Genomic DNA, 20,874 nt, shown 5'->3' with positions numbered 1-20,874 from the left:
GGTGATGTGGCTTTCACAACGTTTTTACAGCAGACTTTTTACAGGGTGGTTTGCCATTGCCTTCCCCAGTCATCTACACTTTTCCCTCAGCAAGCTGGGTACTCATTTTACTGACCTTGGAAGGATGGAAGGCTGAGTCAACCTCAAGCCGGCTACCTGAAAATCCAGGTCGTGAGCAGAGTTTAGGACTGCAGTACTGCAGCTTTAACCCTCTGCACCACGAGGCTCTGTTTAAGAATTTGTTTAAGAATTTAAGAGCCCACTAATTCACATATAGCAGTCAATAAACTATTAATAAGAAGCCACTCACCAGCAATTGTTCCCACAATAGGGATGAACATTAGTCCAATCCCAATGTCTCTTATCTGCCGATTGTATTGGACTTCCTCTTCCTTTTGGGACAGTTGGCGCTGCATTTCTTCAAGATGCCTCTGAGCTGTTTCCAGCATCTCCCTAGACTTGCTTTCCTGACTTCTGTGGGAATCTAGTTGGTATCTTAAATTACTGAGTTGCTGGGCCTGTGCTTGCCTCTCCTCCTCCAAGCGTTTCTTCTGGGCTACCAGCTGGACAGATTTGGCATCAATAGTGGTCAGCCCCCCCTTGAGTTCTTCCAGAGCCTCATCCATTTTTTGTGATGCTCTTGCGATGTGTCCCTTCATCTTGTGACACACACTCATGTCTGCCCCAGCTTCTATCAGACACTGAGCAAAGCTCACAAGTTCTTCCATGCCTGGCTGAAAATGGCGTTGGACAACCGATGAGCAAATCTCATTATTTTCAATGGAAAGAGCCATGATGCAAAGAATCCTGTAAGCAAAACATTGTGCAGTGAGTGAGCTTTGGTGTTTACAGGAGAGGGATTTATGACTGTTGGTGAAACCATCATTAGAGTATGCCTACAGACACACCACAAGAATAACGTAAAGATATCGAATGGGCAACCAATATGATCAAGGATTTGGGGCACCTTCAGGTAAGATGTCTGTGCTTTTTTTTAAAAAAAATGTAGAACTGTATCACACAAGACACAGTTAATCAAAGGAGTTCATTGCCAAAAGATGTGGTGACAGCTGCTAGGTGTAGACAGTTTTATTTTTGAAATGACTTAACAGATTTAGAGAGGACAGGTCTATCAATGACTAGGGTTGCCAAGTCCAATTCAAGAAATATCTGGGGACTTTGAGAGTGGAGCCAGGAGACATTGGGGGTGGAGCCATAAGTAAAATTGTGACAAGCACAATTGAACTCCAAAGGGAGTTCTGGCCATCACATTTAAAGGAACTGCACATCTTTTAAATGCCTTCCCTACATTAAAAATAATGAAGGATATGGGCACCTTCTTTTGGGGCTCATAGAACTGGACCCTCTGGTCCAATCATTTTGAAACTTGGAGAGCATTTTGAGGAGAGTCATCAGATGCTATGCAGAAACTTTGGTGCCTCTGCCTCAAAACACAGCCCCTCCAGAACCCCAGATACCCAAGGATTGATTCTCCATTATACCCTATGGGAATCAATCTCTGTATGGAATAATGAAGTGCCCAGCAGACATCCCCCCACCCCGTTTCTGATGACTCTGAAGCGGGGGAGGGCCTGCTCCCACCTGCGGACTGGCATCTCTACTTACGAGTTACTGAACTTCCAACTTCTTCAAAGTAACACAGAGCAACCGAAGGTTAAAGTTTACCTTTCCTATGCAAACAACCTCTGAAAAGATTGTGCAACCAATGGAGGGTCTGGCCTGCTTTCATGTTGTTCTGCCTCCTCCACCCACCCACCCCCATGCAGCCTTAAAGACACAGACACACCATCCCAAGAGGAAGCCTTTGGAAGTGGAGTCCGAAGCCTCCAGAGGTAAAAAGGCACAAGGCGGCTATGGGGGTGGGGCTTCCCCCCACTGCACAGCTGACTGGGGGCGGGAAGGAGCCTGGGATAGCGGGAGAACCCCCGCTGGGACCTAGGGATTGGCAAGCCTATACAATGACTGATAGTATGATATCTCATCCAACAGGGCCCTTCTTAGGTTCAGAACAGAAGCCATCATTCCTGGTATAAAAGAAGCACAACAGTTAAGTGGGGGATTTGGCTAGGCCCTGAGTTGAGACATGTCCTATCCTTGAATTTGACAAGCTCAGTGTTCTTCCATTCTCAGTTCCTGGTTCACAACAAATGGGTACTGACCTAGGATGTGGTAGTACTGACGAACCAAAGGAACATTCCAAAGCACCACAAGGAGCCCAAGTATTAAATTTACCCCTTGTCCATGTTGAACCCCCATAAGGAAAATGTTTATGGTCCCTTTTGTTGACCATTTCCTAGCGGATTGGGTGGAACTGTGCAGGTTCTGTCACCTCTGAATGATCCTTTTGCACAGGGACATGAGGTTACCTATAGCTACCGTTTTATTTGTGTCAACCAAAATATTGTACAAGCTTTCATGGTTATTGGATCCTTCATTGGGCAGATGTTACAATTTTTAAAAAGGTAAGAAAGGGTGTCTCTCATTCCAGCTGTGATGGTGTTGGATGCTGATAGGCTCAAAGTCTTGTTTAATTGTCAGAGGTGTTAGATCCCAGGACATTGCATTCTGGGAAGACAATGAAAACAATGGAGGGAAATCTCCAAAGATAAAATTAAATCCAAGAGATGAAAGTTTGCACAACATTTTGTGTTATTCTAATTGGTCTTAATATAACAGTATTGCATGGATTTTCTTCCTTGTTCTGGAGTTTCCAACTTGGCTGTTTTCAACTTGGTATCTATCTATGCCAGAAGCATAGAGAGCTTCAAAAGGGGATTGGATAAGCATATGGAGCAGAGGTCCATCAGTGGCTATTAGCCACAGCTTATTGTTGGAACTTTCTGCCTGGGGCAGTGATGCTCTGTATTCTTGTGCTTGGGAGGGCAGAGTGGGAGGACTTCTAGTCTCACTGATGAACCTCCTGATGGAGTGTTGGACTGGATGGGTGGCCTGATCCAACATGGCTTCTCTTATGATTCCCTCTCAAAGGATGACATTTGCAATAATAATAATAATAATAATGTGTAGCTTGATTTACATCCAGAGAGGCAAACCTGCACATGATGAGTACAAACTGAACAGAAATAAGACTCCCTATATTGCTCACTGTGTGTCCTAATTATTGGTAGGAGGGTTTTCAAGGGTCCAGCTGCATTATTCTACAGAGGTCACATAGCCACACCAGTTTAGAAGTTCAACAATTTTTACTGATTATTCAAAGCATGCAAGTTACATTTGTTAAATGAGAATAAATGGCAGAATGGTTGTCTACAAGAAGAATTGCATATCACAGACATAAGGACAGATGCAACTGAGGTATATGTAAATTAAGCAAAGAAGATGCATTATAGTAAAATACAACATCTGATCGTAATAACTGACAACACTTTGATAGTATCTTAGCTAGCAGTTTGTTGCTTAAAATAAAATGAATGCCAATTTAAGAAATGCAGGAATATTTCATCTAGTTTGATCAAAATGCTGCAGGTCATAGGCTAGCTTTTCTGCACACTGCTGTGATTTTGCTTTCTAGCCCATTGAAGTCAAATAAGTAGTGGTTAGAATGCAACACTGATTAAACTTCTCAGTAGGGTCAAGTAATAATTTCTATGAGAATGCTTAAACTCAGAATCATACCAGCTTTGCCTCATTTATCAGAAGATGGCTCTGCAAAGTCCAGGTTAACTGTTAACCTGCAAGGTTCTCAGGTTAGGCTGAAGCCACAACTGAGTTTGATCTTGATCTTTAGGATGGTGGTGGCAGCAGCAGAGAAACTTAGTATGGAAGCCCATTTACCATGATATGTGATTTTGGAAATATAATAATAATATAATAATAATTATAATTATAATAATAATAATAACTTTTTATTTCTATCCCGCCCTCCCCGCCGGGGCAGGCTCAGGGCGGCTCACAACATAAAACAGAAAAAACAGGTTTACACTGTGGTAGTGCAAATCGTGGGTTTGCCCCGCACAAAATGGCGGCGTGGAACAACTGGTGCTAAATTGCCCGCTTGCTCCATGCGGAAACAGCAGCCTGCCCCGGACCAAGGTGAGTGCAGAATCACCCAAAGAAGCTAAAGAGATAGAGGAATTATATACCTAATTTAAAAAAAACCCCTCCACAAGGGGGTTATGTAGAGATGCGGTAAATGTTTTTAGAAGCCCAGGGGATGGGGAACCTTCATGGAATAAAAATCTTGCTGTGGCATTTTAGGTTGCTGTAAGAACTCAAACTGGTGCCTGACATTGTATGGCTTCCACCAGGAGATCAAGGAGGTCAGAGTAGGGGATGGATTCAAGAACGGCTACAAGGGGAGGATCAGAGACCTGGGAGGCAATGAGAAGGAAAAGTGAGCCAGCAAGGAGGAGATGGGAAGCAAAGAAAATGGGAAGGAAACACCATCGGCAAGAGGAGATGGTATGAGGAAGATTGCTAATGGTTGGGAATGGAATACTTCTCAGTTCCAAGTCCTTACTGGGCCCCTGTGTATTGTATTCTACTGGACATTGAACATATCATATTGTGCACTGCTGGATGTGCTATTCTAGACAAACTGATTCTCCTCCCATGCTGTCATGTCTTTTCTCCCATCATGCACTGCTTTTTCAATAATTTTTTTCTCTGCCACACTGATTGGGGGAAGCACAGCCTTCATCTCTCTGTCGATGATCTTCATCCTAGCCTCTAAATTCCTATCAAATTCTTCTTTCTTCTCGACCACCATGTTATAAATGGCCTTGCGGGCCTCATCACAACCTTTGCTCAATGCATTCCGTTCAAGGTTAAATTCTGGATCTTTAGGTTCCAGTGTGAGAAGCCTCCCTAGACTGCTGATCCGATCCATCAAGTGCTGATCAGATACCTCCGTATAAGTCTCAGCAATCATGTGTACTAGGTGGGCAACACTTGAAGCACTGAACACATGATTGTAGATGGTGTCTTTCACATAGGACATAGACGAATATCCCTTGATCTGCCGGGCGTCTGACACAAATTCCAGGAAATCATGAATCTTCTTACTTAAGCAAGCGTCAATGATATTGGAGATCATTTCAAAGAACCGGATCATCTTCTCCCATTGCTCCTTGACCTTTCCCATTGCCTTCAGGCCTTCTTTCAGCATCTTTAGGGCAGCTTCAAAATCAATTTCCTTCACCTTGAACTCCTCCATCAGGCACAGGATTTCTGCCAACTCTTCGTTTTGCTTCTTGAAGTTCTCAAAGCTCTTCTGATATTCCTCTTTGGTTGCCTTGTACATTTCCTTGCTCTGCTCTACTTTCAGATGTGCATTTCTCACCCCAACAGATCCTCCTGTTGACTCCTTCTGGCATTGAGCCATGTTGGGTGGCTTTGGTATAAAGGAAGGTACTCCAAGGCTACCTTTGCTATAGGTATCAAATGCTGCTGCTTGTTGGTAAAGGTCTTCAATATTCTTAATGATAGCTCTTTCTTGTTCCTTTCCTGTTTGGGCTGCTGTTGCCATATACTCTAGCTGCTCACAGATTTTTATACCAGATGTACAAATATTTAGAGCTTTATCTTTGGGTGGGCAGTTTTCCTGTTTGCTTATGTTATTCTCCAAATCTGAGAAAGCCTTCTTCACCCAGTTGGTTTTGACCTGCTCTGTCTTCTTGTCATAAACATTCTCAAAGTTGATTGTGTCCTGCTTAACAACATTCTCCTTGAGTCCTGTTGCATAGTTCAGCATCATAGTTGAAAAATTACAGATTGTCATGGCAGATAATGGGCTCTGTGACTCTGAGTCTGGTGTGTCAGATCCACCGGATGGAGCATCTTCTGATGACCCTCCAAATTTGCCTTGCACAAGGTTGGCAAAACCATTGACTATGCCGGTGAATGCATTTCCCAGACTCTCCACAATCGTCATCCCGATAGCTTCCCATCCAGAAGGGACTTCATCCATGGCTTTCTTATACTGATCAAATGAATCCTCTGTTTGCTTCTTCAGTTTATCGTGATATTCCTCAGCCATCTTTATATTCTTTTTTGCTGTTTCCTCTCGAATTTTTGCCTGCTTCAGGGCAGTCTGCACCGCTTCCAGCTCATTTTCATAACCTTTTTGGGCATTTAGACAGGCTTCCAAGAGTTCTTGGATGAGGGAGATCATATTCTCATATTTCCCCCTTACATTCTGCGCTAGGGTTGTACACTCCTTTACTATAGATTTCATGCTCTTTAGTTGTCCCGGAAGCATGGCACTGACTACCTCCCTGTCCTGGAAGAGAGTCTGAACCATGAGCTTCATTCTTCCTGGAATGCTTGCTGTGAGCAGTCGGATCCGGTCCATATTGACATGGGCTTCATTGAAGGCATGCCAGCCTTCGTTGCTCACTTGACATAAGCAGGCTCTGAAGGACTCTGGGTAACTGATGTATTTGAAGCCCTTGGGAGGTGGGTTCTTGTTGATGGAGAAGTCTCCTTGGCCTGCAGAAATGAAGATGAGTTGTCCTAAGATAGCAATGGAAAGAGGGGCTGGCATGAGGTACTCTTCCCAGTTGGCATAGGGCTTCATAATTAACTCTGTCTCTTCTCTCGCATCTTGAGCTTTGCTGATTCTCATCTCAGCTTTGACCACAGCTTGGCATTTGTCATCTTCACTTGCCATGCTGTTAACCTGTGAGCCTAAACATAGTTTAAATTGATTACTCAGAAGAACATATTTTAATCACTCTTCCAGAGGCTACCATACAAATCCCAAGTGATTTATTTATTTAAATATCTATATTGCACTTCCCTTCAGAAAGGGCCGATGGCAGCTTAAAATAATATAGACATCCAAAAGAACATCATTCTGCAAAAGCATCAGCAGAAAAGTAAGAACCCCAAATTGATCATACTGTGTTTGCAGTTTTAAAAAAGTAATCCAAATTAAGTTTAAAAAGCATTGAAACATGCACATTTTACATTTTCTTCTTTTAAAAATGAAGTTAGTTCTCTTCTTTCCCTTTCAGATGGCCAATGCATATAGCTGGTGCTACGGATAGATAGGTAGGTAGGTAGGTAGGTAGGTAGACAGACAGACAGACAGACAGATAGATAGATAGATAGATAGATAGATAGATAGATAGATAGATAGATAGATAGAAAATGGGAATGTATGATGTAAATCTCTTGATGAAAGAAAGAATGAATAAAAAATGAGTAAGAGTCTGCTCTTCCTAGGGTTGCCAGGTGGGGACTGGTGGTGTGTATATGTGACTTACCAGGAGAAAGAGGAAGGCCCAGGCAATGTTGCCTGCAATGTGTCAATGTGACTTCTGGTGTGCACAGGAGACAGTCATCACACTGTGGTGTCATGAGGATGTTCTGGTATTTGGGCAACAGCTCCATACTAAAATGGCCTCTATCATAGATGCTTTGCCTGAATACCAGAATGTCACCAGGATGTGACCATTGTGATGACATCACTACCTGTGTGCATCAGAGTTGATATTGCCAGAAATGTGGCCTAGGCCTTCCACTAGGCACAATCAGTTGAGCTCTGGGAGAGAGTGGGAAAGGTGTGCTGCTGAAAGGGTGAGTGTTTACCTTTTCTTAACACATTTTTCTTAACTGCTGGGGAGAATTAGCTGGGTGCTACTCTGTGGGAGGAGAGAATCTGAGTTTGTGTGTTTGCTTGCTCAGGTAAAGGGACTGCTGTTTGCATCAGGTGATTGTTGCTCATTGGAAGTGCCTGGGGCTGAGTACTGGCCCTACCCACCTTGCATTTATAAGGCTGCACCCAGGGGTCATTTTGTAGAAAAATAGGAGGTGGAGTTCATCCAGGGATTGTTACGCAGCTGCATATACTATTCAGTGGACAAGGAGGTAGAACTCTCAGAAGGAGGAGGTGGAACTCTCAGAAGAAAGAGGTGGAACTCTCAGAAAGGTTCAGGAGCTGCGCTCTTGTGAGCTTCCACTGAATCTGAGACCTGGCTGCACCTGGCTTGTAGCCTGGGGGCTCTGAAAGAAGCCAGAAAGGACCAGGAAGTGAGCCCCCAGTCTCCTTGTGTTCCCAATTAAGGTAAATAGACTTTCCACATAAACACATAAGTTATTAAAGGGGGGATTGTATATTTTAAAATCAATTATGAAGGCAGAATGCCAGCAAAGGGTTGGGTGCTTTCCGGTGTTTTGCACTGAGTGTTACATGTATGACTGTCTGCCCATCAGACAGAAATCTTGGGTCTGTGCTCGGTGCAAGGAGCTCCTAGTTCTCAGGGAACAAGTTCACACCCTTGAGGTGAGGTGACTGACCTGAAAAAGCAGAGACAGTCAGTTAGGCATGTGGAGAAGACTCTCGGGGACTTGTTGGTGTTATGTAATGCCAGGTCCATAAATAATAAGACCTCGATCCTTAGGGAGTTCCTGCTCAAGCAGGATATGGACCTGGCTTGTGTGACCGAGACCTGGGTGCAAGATGGGGAGATGGTGGCTCTCTCCCAGATGACTCCCCCGGGTTACTCGGTCTTTCACCAATCACGGACTAGCGGGTGAGGGGAGGGGTGGCGCTATTCATACGGAAGGATTACTCCTTCCGGGCTTTCCCAGCCCCAACGATCAATGGTATTGAATGTGCCGGACTGGCGTGGGACGTTGGGGAGGGGTTGGTGATCTGGCTGGTGTACCGTTCACCTAATGCACCGGCCAGTGCCTTACCATCCCTGATGGAGGCCGTGGCAGGCTGGACGTTGGAATATCCAGGGCTGATGGTCCTGGGTGATTTCAATGTCCACGCCGATGACACGGCGTCCAATCTGGCGATGGGCCTAGTGTCTTCCATGGCGATACTGGGACTCTCCCAATTTGTTACAACTCCCACACACCAGGCTGGTCACATGTTAGACTGTGTGCAGTTCTGGTCGCCGCACCTCAAAAAGGATATTATAGCATTGGAGAAAGTCCAGAGAAGGGCAACTAGAATGATTAAAGGGCTTGAGCACTTTCCCTATGAAAAAAGGTTGAAACGCTTGGGACTCTTTAGCTTAGAGAAACGTCGACTGCGGGGTGACATGATAGAGGTTTACAAGATAATGCATGGGATGGAGAAAGTAGAGAAAAGTACTTTTCTCCCTTTCTCACAATAAAAGAACTCGTGGGCATTCGATGAAATTGCTGAGCAGACAGGTTAAAACGGATAAAAGGAAGTACTTCTTCACCCAAAGGGTGATTAACATGTGGAATTCACTGCCACAGGAGGTGGTGGCGGCCACAAGTATAGCCACCTTCAAGAAGGGTTTAGATAAAAATATGGAGCAGAGGTCCATCAGTGGCTATTAGCCACAGTGTATGTGTGTATATAAAAATTTTTGCCACTGTGTGACACAGAGTGTTGGACTGGATGGGCCGTTGGCCTGATCCAACATGGCTTCTCTTATGTTCTTATGTTCTTAGATTTGATCTTTGCGTCCGGGATTGTGGTGGACGATATTGCTGCAGAAGCGGTGCCATGGTCGGATCACCTTGCCCTCAAGGACCATGTGAAGGCGCCGCCCCAACCCTGTATGGGTGGAGAGCCTATTTTGGTTTGCCCACGGAGTCTAATGGACCCTGAGCAGTTCCAAATGGCCCTGCAGGATCCCTGGTGATTCCCTTGATGACCTGGTTCAGGCTTGGCGTGGCCGGCTATCCAGGGCCATCAACGAGATCACACCCCGACATCCTCTGTGCCCTCGTGTGAGGCTGGCTCCATGGTACACCTCGGAGCTACGGCAGCTGAAACAAGGGCTCAGACGACTAGAGAGGCAGTGGCGGCATACTCATAACAAAGCGACGAGAACATCCTAAAGAACATTTATGAGGTCTTATGAGATGGCAGTCAAAGCCGCAAAGAAGGACTATTTTGTGGCTAGGATTGCATCTGCAAATTCGCGCCCAGCACAATTATTTAGTATAATTAGGAACCTTACAACACTGCCTCAAGGCAGTCCAAATGTGAGAATAATAGAGATAGGCTGTGAGGCTTTTGCGAAATTTTTTGCAGATAAAATCACGTCGCTCTGCCAGGACTTTTCCGCCACATTGGATACAGTACAAGATCTTAAGGCTCCATGCCTGTCTTTTGGTTCAGTTCTGGATCACTTTGACACACTTAGCCTGGGGGAAGTTGACAGAATTCTCTCTACTGTGCGTCCAACAACTTGTGATCTGGACCCATGCCCCTCTTGGCTGATTAAATCTTGCCAGAGGGAGCTTACATGTCCTTTACTGAACATTGTAAATAGATTCCTCTCAGAGGGGCGATTTCCAACACCTCTGAAAGAGTCTATGGCCTGCCCTCTCTTGAAAAAGAGTACAGCAGACCCGGCTGAATTGACAAATTACCGACCAGCCTCAAATTTACCATTTTTAGGTAAAATTATCGAGAGGGCAGTAGTGCTACAGTTGCAGGGTTTTCTGGATGATGCTTCCATCTTAGATCCTTACCAGTCCAGCTTCCGCCCAGGCCATGGGACGGAGACAGGGCTGGTCGCCTTGGTGGATGATCTCCAGCAGCATCTGGATCAAGTCGGTGTGGCGGTGCTGATGTTGTTAGACCTGTCGGCCACGCTCGACACTGTTGACCATCGGTTACTGACCCGTTGGCTTGCTGACGCAGGGATCAGGGGGTTGGCCTTTCAGTGGCTTTCCTCCTTCCTTGATGGATGGGAACAAAGGGTGGCAATTGGGGAAGAGCTGTCCCAGAGGCACTCGCTAGATTGTGAGGTGCTCCAGGGAGCAGTTCTCTCTCCGATGTTATTTAACATCTACATGCGCCCCCTTGCCCAGATTGCCCAGAGGTATGGGCTGGGGTGTCATCAATATGCGGATGACACCCAGCTCTATCTACTAATGGACGGATGACCTGACTGTGTCCCAAAATACCTGGACCTGGCGCTGCAAGCTGTGGCAGGTTGGCTCAGGCTGAGTGGGTTGAAGCTGAATCCAACGAAGACGGAGGTCCTTTGCTTGAGTTGTGGCGCTCTGGGAGGAGAAATTCCTCTCCCAGTTTTTGACGGCGTGTAACTGAAAGCGGCACACCGGGTCAACAGCTTGGGGGTCCTACTGGAGCCTTCATTGTCAATGGAGGCCCAGATAGCGGCCACTGCCAAGTCCGCATGTTTTCATCTTAGACGGGCGAGGCAGTTGGCCCCCTTCCTCGAGCACCAGGACTTAGCAACAGTGATTCATGCAACGGTCACCTCAAGACTGCATTACTGTAATGCCCTCTACATGGGGCTGCCTTTGTGCCAAACCCGGAAGCTGCAGCTGGTGCAGAACGCAGCGGCTAGGCTATTGTTAGGGCTCCCGAAGTGGGAGCACATACAGCCGGGGCTGCGCGGGCTGCACTGGCTGCCGGTTGCATACCAGGTCCAGTACAAAGTGCTGGTTATTACCTTTAAAGCCCTATATGGTCGAGGGCCTGCCTACCTGAGGGACCGTCACTCCCCATACGAACCCCAGAGAGCACTGAGGTCAGTGGGAAAGAACCAGCTGAACATCCCTGGGCCGAGGGAGGCCAAATTGAAGAATACAAGGGAACGGGCCTTCTCTATCGCAGCTCCACACCTGTGGAATCAACTTCCGGATGAAGTGTGGGCCCTGCGGAGTCTTGAGCAATTCCGCAGGGCCTGCAAGACTACTCTTTTTAAGAAGGCCTTCGCTGAATGCTGAGTTAATGATAGATTCGCTGCTGTTGTGTTCCGCCATCAATTTATTAAACACCTGAAATTTAGCACCATAAATGTTAATTTTAATTGGAATGTTGATTTAAACGATGGTTTTATAATGTAGTATTTATTGAATTATATGATTTTATTGTATTATATGAATTAATATGTTGTGAGCCGCCCTGAGCCTGATTCGGTGGGGAGGGCGGGATATAAATAAAAAGTATTATTATTATTGTTGTTGGTGTTGTTAGATGTGTCTCATTCTGATGATGGCAGCCCCACTGCTCCCAGGGAGCATGAGGGTCGAGAGGGAACAGGGCACTGTGCTGAGGATAAGGGGAATGTGCCCTCAGAAGGGACTTCTTTTTCAGCTAGTGAGAAGGTATCCTTTCACAGCAGGGAACCATCCCTGGGCAGGGGTGGGGGCTTAGAAGTAGGCAACTAGATAGCTGGGTGGCAAAACTGTGTACTGACCGTATGGTGACTTGCCTGCCTGGTGCAAAGGTGGCAGACGTTATGTGTATTCTAGATAAGCTGATAGACAGTGCTGGGGAGGAGCCAGTGGTCATGGTACATGTCTGCACCAATGATGTGGGGAAATACAGTCGTGAGGTCCTGGAGGAAAAATTTAGGCTGCTAGGCAGGAGACTCAAGGTACTGTTCTCAGAAGTGCTACCTGTTCCACGCACAAGGCAGGAGAGACAGGCACGAATTAGGAGTCTCAATGCATGGATGAGTCAGTGGTGTAGGGAGGAAGGGTTCAAGTTTGTTAGGCACTGGGATGATTTTTGGAACAAGCAGGAGCTGTACAAAGGAGACAGTCTCACATGAACACATGAAGCTGCCTTCTACTGAATCAGACCCTCGGTCCATCAAAGTCAGTATTGTCTACTCAGAATGGCAGTGGCTCTCCAGGGTCTCAAGCTGAGGTTTTTCACACCTTTTTGCCTGGACCCTTTTTTGGAGATGCCGGGGATTGAACCTGGGACCTTCTGCTTACCAAGCAGATGCTCTACCACTGAGCCACCGTCTCCCCTATCCGTCCCGTCTCCACTTGTCCCAAGAAGGAACCAGGCTGCTGGCACTTAAAATCAAAAAGGTGGCAGAGCAACTGAATCTTGGGGGAAAGCTGATAGGAGATGAAATGTCTCTGGTTTAGGATGACTCATATTAAAGAGATGACAGGTTAGTGGTTACTTTTCTACTGGGCAATGGATTAGAATTGTCCACTGAGATGGTGACAAACAGTATGGACTACCTGGCAAAGTCTCCAGGCAGCAGTCTCCTCTCCCCTCTTGGAATAGAAGCCCAGTTCCAACCAGAGCCAAAGCAAAGCCTCTTTTTGGGTGGTTGAGAGTGTGTGACAGCAGCACCTTGACTGGGGTTTCAACCCCCCCCCCCCACACCACCACCACAAGCCTATGATCAGGCAATCTTGAGAGACAGCTGAATTGAACCTCCAGCCTTTGGGAGGGGCAAGGGCCTGCAGGCTTTCTTTGTTCTGCAAATATAGATGTAAAATTCCACAAAAGGTAAGGAGCAAATTTTTAAATGTGGATGCATTTTGAATTACATGGATCTCTAGCAGGCGGATTCAGTGCAGATTCAGTGCTCATCAAATCTGAGTGTAGAATCAGCCTAATTGAGACATCTACTTGCTTAAAAATACTGCATTTAAATTGCAGTGAAAATAGCTATGTCTAGAAAAAATGTTAATACATTAGATGTGCCAAAATCTCCTGGACCAAGCCTTACGTCTGAGTTTATACAGGATTTATTTGGCCTATTTATTGGCAGGAGGGAGATGCAAAATTTGAAAAGTTTCAACAAGAATTTGTAAGCAACAAGAATTGTAAAGGAGGAATTAAGAGATTTGAGAACTCCATAAAATATTACAAGTGAAACACCAAGGAAAAATTGGATTTGTTGGATTGTAAAGCAGAAGTCTTGAGTACAGAGTTTGAAAAACAAACTATCTTGTGTTATTATTGCTGTTAGAGAAGGAACATTTATTTAGAGCCCTCCCAGGGAATAATGTGGCCCCGTGGTGCAGAGTGGTAAAGCAGCAGTACTGCAGTACTGTGGTCTGAACTCTCTGCTCACGACCTGAGTTCGATTCCGGCGGAAGCTGGATTCAGGTAGCCAGCCCAAGGTTGACTCAACCTTCCATCCTTCCGTGGTTAGTAAAATGAGTACCCAGCTTGCTGGGAGGGAAGTGTAAAAGGCTGGGGAAGGCAATGGCAAACCACCCCGTAAAAAGTCTGCTGTGAAAACATTGTGAAAGCAATGTCACCCCAGAGTCGGAAACGACTGGTGCTTGCACAGGAGACCTTTCCTTTCCTTTCCAGGGAATATTAACATCTCTCAACAAATAAAAATTCTTCAGCAACAGCTCTCTATATAGACAAGAAGGCAAATGGAATAAAATTAAATTTTGTAAAACAATTTTTTTTTAACATGCAAATAAACCAGGTAAGTGATTGCATATAGAATGAGAAAAGAAAGAGAAAAGAAAATGATATGGAAATTACAAGAGGGTGATAAGTTATATATGGAGCATTCAGCCATTCAAAAATATCTTTTAATTATTATATTAATTTGTACAAAGTTCAGGCTGCTACCAGAAAAAAAATAGATGAATATCTTAAAAAGAAAGAACAAAGATTGATTATGAATGGCCCTATAACAATAAGGGAAGTGGTAGAAGCCATAAGGAAAATTAAACCAGAAAAAGTACCAGGCCCAGATGGATTATCGGGAATGTATTATAAGTGTTTTGAGGATGAACCTCTTTAACCTTACAAAGTATAATCAATTCTATTTTACAAAAAGGGAAGATGCCAGATTCATGGGAAGAAACTAAAATAACATTAATACCAAAAGAAGGTTAAGACCTTAATTTGACAAAAAAAATTACAGACCTACTGTTTGTTGCACAGTGATTATGAATTGTTTACAATGATTCTTGCAGAAAGATGGAAAATTATTTTACAAGAATTTATTCATGGAGACCAATGTGGTTTCTTACCTAAGAGACAGCTAAAAGACAATTTTAGAATGGTATTAGCTATTTTATAATACCTGGAGAAACATATCGAAAAAGGAGTGGCATTGATTTGTTTAGATGCCAAGAAAGTGTTTAATAACCTGAACTAGACTTTTCTGATTAAGATATTAGAAAAAATAAACTTTGGAAATAATTTTATTAAATGCGTGAGGTCAATTTTCACTTCACAGACAGCTCTGATTATTGTAAATGGAGAATTAACCAAATGATGCGAGATAGAAAAAGTAACAAGACAAGGCTGCCCTCTATCACCACTCTTAGCATTTGAAACTTTAAATAGAGATATTAGACGAGATTAAAGTATTGGAAGTATTGAAATAAAAAAGAGGTCTGCAAGCTAAGAGCTTTTACATATGATTTGGTATTAACTCTGGAAAATCTCCTAAAGAGGAAAGAATTATTAATGTATAAATTGAAAGATTTTGGTTCATTAGCAGGGTTTAAAATAAATAAACAGAAAGCAAAGATGTTAACTAAAATATGAAAACACAAGAGCAAATAGAAATGATGAACAAAACTGGCTTTACGGTTGAAAAGAAAGTGAAATATTTGGGCATTATGTTGACAAATATGAATCGTATGCTATTTCAAAATAATTCTGTTAAAATTTGGAACTAAATTTAAAAAGATTTTTTTTAAAGATGGGATAAGCTGCAATTTCTGTTGGGAAGAATATCTGTGGTTAAAATGATTGTTTGACCTAGGATGTTATTTTTGTTTCAGACCGTACCAATTTTGACCTCTGATGTTTCATTTAAATAGTGGCAAAAAATACATCAAAATTTGTATGGCAAGCCAAAAACCATGTATCAAATATAAGATTTTGCAAGATGCTGAAGAAAGTGGTCTTCCTGATTTAAAATTATACTTTGCTGCTTGTTGCTTGGTTTGGTTGAAAGAATAGGAAGGTCTTTTTTTGTAGAAAAAGCCCAGCAGGAACTCATTTGCATATTAAGCCACACACCCCGATGCCAAGCCAGCTGGAACTGCATTCCTGTGCATTCCTGCTCAAAAAAAGCCCTGAGAATAGGCATTCTTAAGAGGTAGAAGTTTGCTGAAATTGGAGGGGCATGAATTGAGCTTTGGATGGCATGGCTATCTTTGGTATGAAAAAACTAAGTTTAATGTAGATTTTAAGAACCATTATATTAGATATGGATTGTCACATTATATGAGATATGAATTGACACATGAACTTGCTTGGAAGATATCAATCTCAGCCCTGGCCCCAACCTAGGGGAACAAGTTCCCAATAGACATCAGCCCATGTGGGATCTGTTCTGCAGGGTTTGTGAAACAGCTGTTCCACCAGCCTTTGGGTGAGGCAGTGGACATCAAACATAATCTAGCCCAGGGGTGGTCAAAAGAGCCACATAGAATAAACATCAGACGTTTGAGAGTCACAAGGAAGGAAGGAAGGAAGGAAGGAAGGAAGGAAGGAAGGAAGGAAGGAAGGAAGGAGAATCGATGGGGAGGGGGAAGGGAGAGAGAGGTTGAAAGAAAGCAACTTTAAATGTATTCTCCAAGCTGCCAGCTGGCTTGGCAAAGTGATTTAAAGAGGGAAATGTCTTCTCCTAGCTCACCAACGGGGTGGTGCTGGCTTCAAGTGCCACACAATATGTGTGAAAGAGCCACATGTGACTCCCGAGCCGCAGTTTCGCCACCCCTGATCTAGCCCCTTCTGCTATAATTTGCTACATTGTTGAGTCAGTGGACTACAATGCTTTCTCTGGATCCATCTAAGAGCAATGAATTCTACCATCCAAAAGATTTTATAGGCTTGGCCTCTTCTTATTATTGTTATACTGTGCCAGGACACTGTAAAATGATTGTGCAGAACATCATCTAGGGTTGCCAATCCCCAGTTAGGGGCAGAGGATCCCCTGGCTTGGAGGCCCTCCCTCTGCTTCAGGGGTATCAGAAAGTGTGTGGGGAGATGTCTGCTGGGCACTCCATTATACCCTATGAAGACTGATTCCTGTAGGATGCAATGGTGAATTGATCCATGGGTTTCTGGGGCTCTGGGAAGGCTGTTTTTTGAGACAGAGGCACCAACCAGTGCCTCTCCTAAAAAAACCTCCGCAAGTTTCAAAAAGACTGGACCAGAGGACCCAATTCTATGAGCCCCAGAAGAAGACGCCCCTATCCATTATTCCAAATGGAGGGAAGGCATTTAAAAGGTGTGCAGTCCCTTTAAATGTGATTGCCAGAACTCCCTTCAGAGTTCAATTGTGCTTTTCACACCATTGCTCCTGGCTCCACCCCCAAAGTTTCCTGGCTCCAACCCTAAAGTCTCCAGATATTTCTTGAGTTGGACCTGGCAACCCCAACATCATCTTGTTTTAAAGGTTAATAGTTTCAGAGTACTAGAACTAGTGTTATTGCTATGTGTTTTATATGTTGTAACTGCCCTGAACCCACATGCAGGAAGGGCAGGATAGAAATAAAATAAAATAAAAAACACTGCACTACCAGTCATCCCACCTCAAAGAAAAAGATGCTATTAGCTACATCCATGCTTGAGAACAGATAGATGGCGATAACAACATGGTCTCAGTTAATTACTCTTAGCACTCCACAGTTAAGAATGAAATATTTACACATCTGTCTTCAATTTTGACATATTGATTACCATCACTGTTTTTCCATCTGGGCCTACCTGAAAATGTAAAATGATGCAGCCCCAACAAATGGACCTTGTTTCCTTTGACTCTGCACAGCAGAGAGAGGAAGGAAGGTCTCCTCTCACCCTGGCCCAAATTGGCAAGTATTGGTAAGGTGATGATAAGAAGGGCCTTTCTGATGCATTTAGATATGGAAGGGTATAGCTAACCATGCTTTTCCCCTGAGGTAGAGACAAGAAGCTTTACTGTTGTTGTGGAGCTTCCACATAGCTCAAGAGAAGGCAGTGGCAGGCAGGGCTTAAGCTTGAATTCCCTTTTCACTTTCAGTAGAAAAGTCACCCATGTCTCCCAAAGCAATCATATAAGAGTTGGACTGGTTATTAGTACCAGTGGGTATAAGTGAATGGCCAAGGAATGCCTACAGGAATGCACTGAGTTCCTAAAGGCCCAACTGGCATGTATCCAACGGATTGCTACAGCCCCTGCTGGAAATTTTGTGCTTGTTGGTCAGTGGACTGTCAAGAACCGCACAAGGGTTGTGGGGTATCTACAGAGGGAAAAGAGAATCAGCAGAAACTGTTGTCCTTTCTTGCAAAGATTTAATTGGCTTTTGGAATTGCTGATTGATCTCTAGAGACCGTCTCCAAATGGAATAGTGAAATAAAGGAGTTTTAGTGGTAATGCACATATAGAAACAACACAATTACTTTAACATGACAATAAACATGCACGTTGCATACTTAAATCATGTACTGAACTTTCTGTCTCGCTGCAGCATTCACACAATTTATCATGTAAGTGAAGTAATCTGGGAGCAGTTAATTTCCCAGTGGTTGTGATCTCTAGCCCTTACTTCAGTGCATTCCAGGGCTTTTTTTGAGCAGGAACACACAGGAACGCAGTTCCGGCTGACTTGGCGTCAGGGGATGTGGACTAATATACAAATGAATTATTGCTGGGCTTTTCCTATAAAAAAAGCCCTATGTGGAACAATGGTGGCATCTTGAAGTGTGGGCTAATATGCAAATGAGTTCCTGCTGGGCTTTTTTGGTGGTTTCTAATGGTCATTCTGCATCTCAGTGGAAGGGGGCACAAACACACACATACAGCATTTCATGCTTACACCTTGTTATTTATGAATATGTTTTAGGATCTCCCTACCGGAGTTCAGCAAGTGATGCCAAACCATCACTTCCAGAATGTTTACCAAAGCTCTTTCCAGACAACCTGAGGTGTGTGTGTGTGTGTTTACATGCAACCCCCTCCCCTCCAAGATTTAGATTAGGGGAGGATTTGGAAGGGAAAGGCTTGGTTTGTCCAGCTATTAGCAAGAAAGCTGAATCCATCGCCTATGGGAATGCTGTCTTCCAAGCCAGGTCTGGAAATCTCAAATAATTGCAACTGATTGCCAGATAGGGTTGCTAGCCTCCAAGTAACACCTGGAGATCTCCTGGTATTACACCAGCAACTGCAGCCACCCAGCCATGCAAGAACAACCCAGTAGGCACTGCAGCCATCCAGCCACAGCTCTCCAGCATTTGGATTCATGAAAGCGAAACTGAACTCACATTTTCCAGTACTTCCACCCTCAGCTCAGTTTGCCTTGACTTCTCCAGACACAATTCTGCTACTCTGTCCAAAATTGGCATTGGTTCATAACCTTTGTTTTAATAATTAAAAAATATGCTGCAATATCTCACCCCAGGGGGTCCAGTTGCTGTCCTGTTATGGGCATGTACAAAGCCAAGTAATATATATGATATCAGGAAGGAAGGTCAAAGCCCCCACCCCCAGGCTACAAACTTGGGGTACAAGGAAGGGAAGAGGGGAGCTTCAAGGGCAGCAAAGAGAAATCCAGTTTCTTCCTCCTCTCCATTTACTTTGAAGGGAACAGGGCTGCCTAGCAAAAGGAACTAGGGGGACTGAAATGTTGGGTTTACCCAGGGGCTCAATGGAGCTGGGCAAATGATGGCCTGGGGATCCAGAGGGCATCTTGGTCTGGGGTCAGTAGTGGACTTCAGCAGCCCTGTAAGGGAGTTGTTTAAAAACTAGTATCTATCTTCTACCATTGCAGAAATAGGAGCTAGAAACAACGCTTTGTGCAAGAGAAGTATATGAGATTAACACATTGTGTGTACATGTGTGTATGAGGCATAGCAGCCATAACCAAAAAGTCATTGTTCGCTGAAACACTTATTAGTCCTTAGAGCATAGAATTTTAAATAGTAGGACCATTTTTTTCCTTTTTTAAAAATAGCACTTGGTGCCTGGATGTGGAAAGACTGCTACTTCGTTCAGTGGAGCTCATTCTGTAGCCATTCCACACAACCAGCACATTAACACAGTTGTGAGAGCAAGATTTGAGGGTGTGGGGAGACATCAGAATGTCTGTGGACAGACATTCCTTATCCCTATCCAACAAAGGGAAGCCCACCCCAGTTCCTATACTTGCTTATGAATGTGCCTTGTCAGTGTACTGAGAAGATGGCAAAGAAGAGTGGCTGTGGAGCTGAGCGAATCGAACAAAGTTGGAGTCCAGTAGCAGTTTTAAGCCCAACCAAGTTTTATTCAGAATAAAAGCACAGCACTCCCTGGAAATGCAGGTACTGCTATCAGGTTAACAGGCTGGAGTTCTCCTAGAATCACAATTGATCTCCAGAATACAGGAATCACTTCCCTTTGGCTCAGTGGCCCTTTCAAAGGTTAGATTCTCTGGCATCACATTGCCAGGGAGTTCCTTCTCCAGTTAAACTTCACCCTTCCCAGGTATGGCCCCACCCTCTCCCAGATCTTCAGGGCTTTCTCAGATCAGAGCTCAGGGCCAGATCTGGGGGGGGGGGGCAGTGGGGGGTGCTTGCCTCAGGCGCCACTGGAGGGGGGGGGCTCCAAATTGGGTATGGAGTCCATTCAACTCTGTGGGCCCATAAGGTAGAATGGGCCCATAAGGGGGCACCATTTTTTAATTTTGCTCCCCCCCTCTCAAAAAACATGTAGATTTGGTCCTGTCAGAGCTGACAGCTCCACACTGCAGTCTTGGTGAGGAAACATGGTCTTTGGAGTTTGATTTTTATAATATACACAGTTATGTCAATTACTCATTTTATTTCATTGCCACAGAACAGCCAAAATATTTTGTTATCTTACAAGCACATGTTTTAGAAAGCTTTTGATCCCATGGGGCAGGGGGAATGGACCCCAAAGTAACAATTATTTGTAGAACACCAGAAAAATAAGAAATCAAGTCAAGGCATCTAAGAAAGATTTTAAAAAATACACTAAACCCCAGGCTTGTGCTCAGTAACAATTAGAATCATTTCCATGTCTAGTTGAAGAAAACAAAACACTCACCCACTTGCTTACAGCCGTAGTCTGTTGGTTAAAGTTCAGTTTGCTTTTATCTGCTTAAGTTGTTTCTGGTGGCATATATATACTGCCTTGTCTTGCGGAAGGTGGATCACTAGACCCTCAATCTTTCATGACAGGAAATGTCTGTGGCAGATAACCA

General features: G+C 44.2%; 1 protein-coding gene across 1 annotated transcript; it reads right to left on the bottom strand.

Moving 5' to 3' along the window:
• Nucleotides 1-3,205: 3,205 nt before the first annotated feature.
• On the bottom strand, nucleotides 3,206-20,797 carry LOC132572279 (uncharacterized). The gene is made up of 2 exons (XM_060239169.1): nucleotides 20,718-20,797; nucleotides 3,206-6,669 (listed from the first exon to the last, which is right to left on the bottom strand). Exon 2 carries the CDS (start codon nucleotides 6,650-6,652, stop codon nucleotides 4,571-4,573), a length of 2,082 nt encoding a protein of 693 aa, XP_060095152.1. The 5' UTR covers nucleotides 6,653-6,669; nucleotides 20,718-20,797; the 3' UTR covers nucleotides 3,206-4,570.
• Nucleotides 20,798-20,874: the final 77 nt, after the last annotated feature.

This window comes from Heteronotia binoei, chromosome 5 (genome assembly GCF_032191835.1).
Source record: "Heteronotia binoei isolate CCM8104 ecotype False Entrance Well chromosome 5, APGP_CSIRO_Hbin_v1, whole genome shotgun sequence".
NCBI classification, from domain to species: Eukaryota; Metazoa; Chordata; class Lepidosauria; order Squamata; family Gekkonidae; genus Heteronotia; species Heteronotia binoei.
Note: the sequence above shows the minus strand (reverse complement) of the source record. Positions and strands in the feature narration are given on the sequence as shown.